This window comes from Crocodylus porosus, unplaced genomic scaffold, assembly GCF_001723895.1.
Source record: "Crocodylus porosus isolate Cpor-Errol unplaced genomic scaffold, CroPor_comp1, whole genome shotgun sequence".
Classification (NCBI taxonomy): Eukaryota; Metazoa; Chordata; order Crocodylia; family Crocodylidae; genus Crocodylus; species Crocodylus porosus.
The window spans coordinates 226,895,808-226,904,002 of NW_017728886.1; the positions used below are offsets into that span (position 1 = coordinate 226,895,808).

The window sequence follows — 8,195 nt, forward strand, 5'->3', positions numbered from 1 at the left end:
GGTACAGACCGGGGGCAGCATGCAGCCCCAACCCCCGGCTCCCCTGCAGGAAATGAACTGGTGCAGAGTGTGGGGAAAAGCGGCCCCTCCCCAACCCTGTAGCTGGCACTGCCCGCTGCAGCCGCTCACAGCCCGCGCAGGGCTGTCCTGAACAGGCACAGGCAGCCCCACGTGGGTTGCAAGTGGCTGCAACGTGGAGCGGCATCCACAGGGTGAGGGAGGGGCTGCTTTTCCCACACTCGGCACCAGCTTGTAAACCACCCCCACTGCCAGCCTGGGCACCATGCCAGCTCCAGGCTCGCCACTTGCCATGCTGGGCAGTGTTTGCCACTGCCACCTCTGGGCTGCCCAGCACACAAGCTCCAGGTGGGCAACAGCAGCGGCAAACACTGCCCGGCATGGCAAGCAGGGGGGGCCACAGCTGCTGCTGCCATGTGCAGCCCCGATGGACAAGCCCAGAGCTGGTACGGGGCCTAGGCTGGCAGCGGGAAGTACGTTACAAGCTGGAAAAGTGGCCCCTCCCCCACCCCGTGGCTGGCACCCTGCACTGCAATTGCTTGCAGCCCGCATGGGGCTGCCTGTGCCTACTCAGAACATCCCCACACGGGCTGCAAGTGGCTGTAGCAGGGAGCGCCAGCCATGGGGTGGGGGAGGGACCACTTTTCCCAGGGCTCCTTCCCTTCCCAGGGTCCTCTCCTGTTTCCCCCCCACCCCTTACCTGAGTTTCCAGTGCAGTGCAGCTACATGGTCCCTTCTGGGGCTTCCGGCTGTGGGGGGCAGGGGCAGGCAGGCCCTGCTCTTGCAGGAACCTGCTGGGCTTCCCCTGGGTCCTACTGCCCCTGGTTCCTGTCATTTTTTACAGGAACCAAAGACAGATAAATACTAATTTTCTAAATTTTTTAGGGGCCCTATGGGCTAGATAGAATGGCCTTGCAGGCTACCCAGAGCTGTGGGTACCTACAGCCAGGAGGCTGCAAACAGCTGCTGCCTCTCCGGACCCAATGCATGCTGAGGAAAATGGCCTCATGTGCCATACTCGGGATGCATGCCATACAGCCTTGCCATCTTGAAAGCATCTAGCCCAGAGGTGGGCAAAATGCAACCCGCAGGCCAGATGCAGCCCACCAGGCCATTCTATCTGGCCCGCGGAGCCCCTAAGAAATTTAGAAAATTAATATTTGTCTGCCCCACCTGCCTGTCATGCGGCCCTCGATGGCTTGCCAAAACTCAGTAAGCAGCCCTCTGCCTGAAATAATTGCCTGCCCCTGATCTAGCTTCTCTAAGTAATCCCTAACCTGTTCTTCCACTACTCTGGGCTCTTTTTCTCCTTCCCTATTTTTACTGCCAACTGTGCTTATTATCTGACCTTATTCATGAAGACTCAAGTAAAAAAGGCATTAAATACTTAGGCCTTCTCTGCATCATCCATAACTAGATTGCCTTCAACATTTTATAAGGGACCCATAGTTTTTTTGGTCTTCCTCTTACTTTCGACATACCTGTGGAATCCCTTTTTAATTGCCTTTTATGCCTCTTGCCAGTTTCAGCTTACATCACACCTAATTAGCTTTCCTAATTTTTTTCCCTGCATGCCCATATGATACTCATATTCTTCCTTAGTAATATGACCGAGTTTCCACCGTATATAGGATTACTTTTTGAGTTTCAACTCACTGAAGAACTTGCTTTCTATCCAGGCTTGTCTCTTGTTGCACTTCTCAGTCTTTCATCTCATCGGGGTAGCACCCTTAATACAGATTCTTTAAACTACAGCCAGCTGTCCTGGGCGCTCTCTCCCCTCAGACTTGCGTCCCAGAGCATTCTGCCCACCAGTTCCCTCTGTTAGTCTTCTTTTTTGAAGTGTAGTGCCTTTATTCTGCTGCTTTACTTGTTTTTCTCTCCGGTAGGATCTTGAACTCTTACCATTTTGTGATCATTGTCACCCAAGTAACCTTCCCGCCTTCACATTCTCAACTAATTCCTCCCTGTTTGCAAGCAGAAAATTGAGAAGACCTTTTCCTCTACTTAGTGTCTCCATCATATGTACCAAAAAGTTATCCCCAACATATTCCAAGAATTTTCTGGACTACCTGTATTTGGTAGCCGTGTTGGTCTGAGACAAAAAGAAATGCAAAACTGTAGAACTCTTGGTTCAGAGATAATACCTTTTATTAGACCAACTAAGAAATTGCAAAAAAAAAAAATCTTTTTCTGCAATCTAACAGGTTCAGAGAAAGTTAAAGATGGTAAAAAGTCCCCATAGGTAGGAAATAAACTTTATTTTTGCACAGAGGAAGCTGAAGATATAAGTCTGTCCCTCTGGGTCCATGAGAGTGTCTTTGTGAATTGCTCTTTGTTGTGCAGATCAGGGCAGGGCAGGATTCCTTCCCTGGTGGTGTCAGATGGCAAGCAGGAAGGTATAGAAATCTTGTTCAGCAGTGAAGTTTAAAATCCAAAATTAGCTAAAATTTGGCATCTACCATGTTTCAGGGGTGTATTTGATAGCTATGTTGGTCTGATATATAAAAGGTAATTATCTCTGAACCAAGAGTTGTAGAGTTTTGCATTTCTTTTTCTCTCAGACCAACATGGCCAAGTGTATTTCTTCTGAAATGCTTGATTCAGGTTCATGTTCAAATGTGTGCTTTTGCCTAAGGAAGATAGATACCTAAATATCTATTGATTGTCAATGGAATTTGGATACCAAAATCATCTAGGCACTTATGAAAATCTCACCCTTTATTATCAGTGCTTTATCTGCAGTAAACACATGGAATTGTTATTCTTTTGTTTCTTGGTTTGTCAAGTTCATAGAACATGACATCTCTGTGAATTGTTATTGCCAGTAACAATAAGAAAATATGTACATATTTATAGACTTCTGTGAGAGTACGTAGTTCAGTACTCAAATTTAAAAACATTTACACTTTTGACTTTTATATGCTCCCTTGTTTTGATTAACCTTTTGTTGAGTAATGGTAGAAATATGTTGTTTTATAATGTTTATGCATTCTGTTGAATTTTTAGGTCTCTTGCAGCTGAATGGGGTAGATATGGTATGAGATTCAATGTGATTCAACCAGGTCCAATAAAAACAAAGGTACATTTCAGTCATTAACTAGGGAGAACATGACCTTACATATACTGTGATACAAACCTGCCTTTAAGATGCTGGTGTAACCCTTTGTAGAGTATTTGCAGTATCCTTAGGATCAAATTTCATTTCTTCACTAACTCAAGGGTGTGGTCACTTATCCTTTTAGTGCTTCATATGCCCCTTCTGTAAAAGAAGCTTATTTGTAAAACGTTGCAGGACAGACTTTTGTGTGCACCTGATTTGATAATGAAGTAGTTCTATAGCTTCAGCAGGGGCAGTGTCATACAATAAATAGCCCTATACTTTAGCTTAAAATTCTTACAGTCTCCACCAGCGTGTGTTATCAAATGCCTGCTCGTGTTTTAGAACTTTAATTAAGTCCATATGAAATTGTACATTTAAATGGATCTTATTTTCAGCAACAACATTTATATGAAAATGCCAGGCACAGGGAGACTTAAAATCAGCTCAGCAGCATTCCTCTGTTTATCTGAAAACAGTAATTTTGGACAATTCATCTGATCAATTCCAAAATTTCAAGAAATAGTTTACAGACCAGTGCATAGAACCTTTGTGATTTTGGTAAAAATGAGAAATCTGGAAGGGAGAAATGGGGAGATTTGAGCATACAGAACCCCTCATGAAGCACAGAATGTGGGAAGTAGGGAGAAAAGGTCACAGTCTTCTCTCACATTTCTCCTTCCACACACACACTATGGGAATAGGATGGGGAACAAACAGTATGTGGTAAAAGGGAACACAAGAGGCACACAGAGCCAAAACAGGAAAGTTTCTAAGCAATTTTTAGTTCAAGTTGCTGTTACTCTATTGTAACATTAATTTCATCTCTAAGGAAAATTTCTACACATTGGCTGTGATGGGATTCTTGCCTTTGGCTTTTTTCCAAGTCAGTTTAGATACCTGCTGGGAAATTTGTCCTTGTCTGCTGTTCTGAATGGGTGGAGGAATAGGTGATAAAATCACCAAGCTCACCCTCTGATAGTCAGTGGAGTAGATTGTACAAATTTTCTTAATAAGTTTAGAATGATACAGTACTTTACATGTCAATATTGTTAACTTCTGTAATCATATCCAAGTTAATCCATTGAAATGAATTAAACAATTCACACTTTTATCTGTTGTTCCAGGCGCTTCACAAAATAAAGCAGGCATCACAGCGTCAATTAAACTTGTCCCATGTTCTCAGTATTTTTATGCATCCATATTAGCTTGAGATTTTTTAAATGATAGCTGAGCTGCTAAAGACAGGCAGGAAGGAGGCCAAGTCATGCTCTTTCCATCATCTTCCTCAGAGGAGACCTCAAAATTCAGGAAATACCATTTTAATAGCTCTTAAGAGAAATAAAGCACTATATCAGTGCAATACTTTTAGATATTCAAATCAGCATTTTAAAAATTCTGATAATATAGCAGCTACATTTCTTCAGTAGGAGCAAAATTATAATGAAAATTGTCCTGTATTGTAATTATATTTTAATTGCATATGACATAGCTAACCTCACATATTTTATTTAAGTTTCTGATTTTGCAGAGTAAAGATTTTTCTAGAAAAATCCATTTAAGTTTTTTCTTTAGTCCTCAGTGTTCTAAAAATTATTATCATGAGCAATAAAGCACAAAACTATTGGTTCTATTAATTGCTCCTTTTCTTGCTTTTTAGTTTGCTTATTCTATGCTGTGTATGATTTTAGTTTCTTTTTAAGTTTCCTTCATAACTTTGTAGCAACTCTGAAGCTCACCCCTTTTGTCCAGGTATAAGTCTCCCAGATTTTTGGAAAGAGACTGGGTAAAGGTATATTCACATTGTCAAAAGCCCGTGCTGTCCATCATATTCTAAAATGGATGCAATGTAGCCAAGTTGGAGCAGCGATGGGCACACCCTGCTAAACTGTCTTGGGTATGCTTCTTGGCTTAGTGCCCAGTGCCACACTAGGGCAGCTACCTCTATCTGTTTCAGGGTGTAGCACATAGAGCAGGGATACCAAAATTTACTGTGATGCTTCCAAATGGAGTTGTTTGATGTGCCCTTCCACACTTCTTAAAGCATCCCTTTACTGCTCAACAAATGTCTAGAAAAGCTGCTTGTGTAAATGGTTCACTGGATTTGTACCAGTGTAACTGAATTTAACCCTTATCTCCTGTTCCCCCTGGTCCTCTCCCACTGACAGCTTTGCTTCTGTCATAGCATCCTTGGTGTTGGTTAGTTAGGGTATTAAGTTTGCGAGCAGGAATAAAACTTTAGTTTTGATTTTTTTAGTATAACATTTTGCTGAATATGTATCTTAATTTTGCAGGGTGCTTTTAGCCGTCTTGATCCAACTGGCATGTTTGAGAAAAAACTTATTGAGAGGACCCCTTGTGGCCGTCTGGGGACAGTAGAGGAAATTGCAAATCTTGCCACCTACCTTTGTAGTGAATATGCAAGCTGGATTTCTGGAGCAGTAAGTTTTAGTTGCCCTCGTTCATGCTTTGGTATGCAATTGGTGGTAATAGTGTTGACAATTGTTAATGCATGTTTGGTTCCTGCAAGCTATTTGAGAATTTAAAGAAAAGACATTGTTAATCTGGAAACCTTTAGATTCATATATTAATGTATTTGGTTGAGTGTATTTTTTGGTAGCTGCTGGCTTTAGAACATCTTAAATAATTGTTGCATTTATTCATGTTGTGGCAGGGAGGGGTGGCTACAAGCTCCACCTTCAGGCCACTCGCATCATTGGCCTGCCCCTTGCCTAGGGCAGTCTGCCCTGCCTCTCCTGCCATGTCTTTGATGTTACAATAATGGTTGTTAAATGCGGGAGGCTGCCATAATTGTGGCTGTAGTGTAGTGGCCAAATACACAGCTCCAAGCCACGCCTACACAGTGTCCCATGCCTCACAGATGGAATCTACTGCTGGCAACTCCGGCCCCTTGCTAGGCTGAACTCTGCCCCTTTGCCAGGCTTCAGTCACTCTGCCCACTCCTGGGTCTCACCCATTCCTCCCCTCACTGGGCCTTACTCATTCTGCTCTGCTCTGTGCAGTCCTTCAGATCCCACCCACGCCCTACTCTTCACGGTCCTTCAGACTACATAGCTCACACACTCCTGCTAGCCTATGCACAGTCCTTCAGGCCACCTGCAGGCCCCACTGTACACAGACTCTGGCTTTCTGCCCCACACTGGGCTGAATTCAACCTCTAGCCCCTCTTTGGGTGCCTGGGTCTTATGCCTCTTGGGCCTCAGGCCCCACTCATTGGGCCTTGGCCCCTGTCTCAGGCCCTACTCTATGAGCCTGGACCTTGTCTCAGCCCCACTCACTGGACCTGGGCCCTGTCTGTGCCTTTCTGTTGGGGTGTGTTCCCTTAGCCTTTCCCCTCCATGGGGTACCCACAAGGCAGTGGGAGCTGAGGCTATACAGCACCCCATACTTGCCTTTCACTGGGGTGGCACAGGTGTGGCATTTTCTGGAGACTGCCCTGCTACGGGCAGCCCCACCACACCATCCAACCTGAGCAGGGTGTAGTTTCAGGTCTTACCTAGGACCACCGGGAACCACCTCCATCCCCGTAGTTCCTGCCCCAGCCTCCAGATGTTCCAGGAGCTGCTTTCCTCAGGCTGTTCAGCGTTGCTCCGCCGGCTCACTAGAAACTGCTGGCATGGCTCCTAGGGCCTCAGCTTATACACTGGGTGCCCAGCCCTCATCCAGTCAGATGTCCCCTGGTCATGTGACTTCCTAATTGGGCCAGACCACACCTGCGGGCTGCTCCACAGCCTTCTTAAACCTCTTAAAATGGCTGGCACAACTTGTGCTCTGCCACACATGCATGTACTTTTCTACTTGAACTTCTATAAGATAAGGTCAGTCTTAAGGAATGTGATAATTTTAATTGTTTGCAAACTACTGTTAGCTATCTTAAATGAATTGTTCATTTTTCCCCCTAAGGTTATTAGAATGGATGGTGGAGAATATGTTTCTATGGCAGGAGAATTCAATGATCTGAGGAAGGTAAAAAGTTACATGCTTAATATTCATATACAAAAAAATACTTTACAATGTGTATAGCATCTCAAATAATTTTCTTTTCTTATATTAGACTACCAGTGAGCAGTGGGATATGATGGAAGCAATGATCAGGAAAACAAAAGGTTCCTAAAATATTCTTTTCACCATGTGCCTTACAGATGGTATCATGAAGAAAATACCACTGGCTATAAATTACATGCATATTAAGCATTGGCCTTTCAGACGGATTGTAACAATTCTAATAAAGCATTTTGAAATTGAAATGACTTTGAATGTGGCTATATATGTATCATACTTAGAATCACATTTGTCCAAAAGACAAATTAAGACTTTTAATTCACACAAAATGCACTACAACTTTGAAAAAAGTGTCTTAAATGTCTGTGTCATGCTTCAGAATCAATTATATGCCTCTACTTCTTTTGTGTATTTGTATTCCTCCCAGGCCACGGGCAGATGTACATTCAAAATTTTCTAAACTGAAACAGAATTTGGAACACTTCAAGTTTGAAGGACTTTAGGTTTGAAGGACTTTAGGTTATGGGTAGATGTGCAGATCTCCACTGTGACACTTCTTTCCCCAGAGCACTTCAAAATGGCTTAAACAGCAGGCGGTCGCATGCTGTCCAGGCTGGGGATGTGATAGGGAGTTGCTTAGTCCGTGTAGGGGCACAGAGGTTAGGGACAGAAGTTACACATAAACCAGTTTAGATGATCAGAAACTAGTTTAAACCTGTAACAGAACAAGAGTTAAGTACACATAAACTAGTTCCAAAATGGCTGAAACTGGTTTAAGATAGACCTGGTTGGATGTAGCATCAGACTTAACTGATTTGGGTCAAACCGGCTTATGAAACTTCTGTCCCAGACCAACTCCTGGTTCAAGTTTCATAGTTTCTAGGGTCAGAAGGGACCTGAGCAGATCATCTAGTCCGACCCCCTGCCATGGCAGGAAATAATACTGGGGTCAAACAACCCCAGCAAGATGTTCATCCAACCTCCTCTTAAAAACCCCCAGGGTAGGAGCCAGCACCACTTCTCTTGGAAGTTGCTTCCAGATCCTAGCCGCCCT

General features: G+C 43.8%; 1 protein-coding gene across 1 annotated transcript in view; it reads left to right on the forward strand.

Moving 5' to 3' along the window:
• The window catches only part of DECR1 (2,4-dienoyl-CoA reductase 1), a 34,726-nt gene extending 27,204 nt beyond the window's left edge, over positions 1-7,522 (forward strand). Inside the window, exons 7-10 of the mRNA XM_019550275.1 lie at positions 3,028-3,100; positions 5,413-5,559; positions 7,043-7,105; positions 7,194-7,522. Coding sequence (XP_019405820.1) covers positions 3,028-3,100; positions 5,413-5,559; positions 7,043-7,105; positions 7,194-7,253 — 343 coding nt within the window. The 3' untranslated portion in view covers positions 7,254-7,522. The remainder of the gene's footprint in view (positions 1-3,027; positions 3,101-5,412; positions 5,560-7,042; positions 7,106-7,193) is intronic.
• The last annotated feature ends 673 nt before the right edge of the window (positions 7,523-8,195 follow it).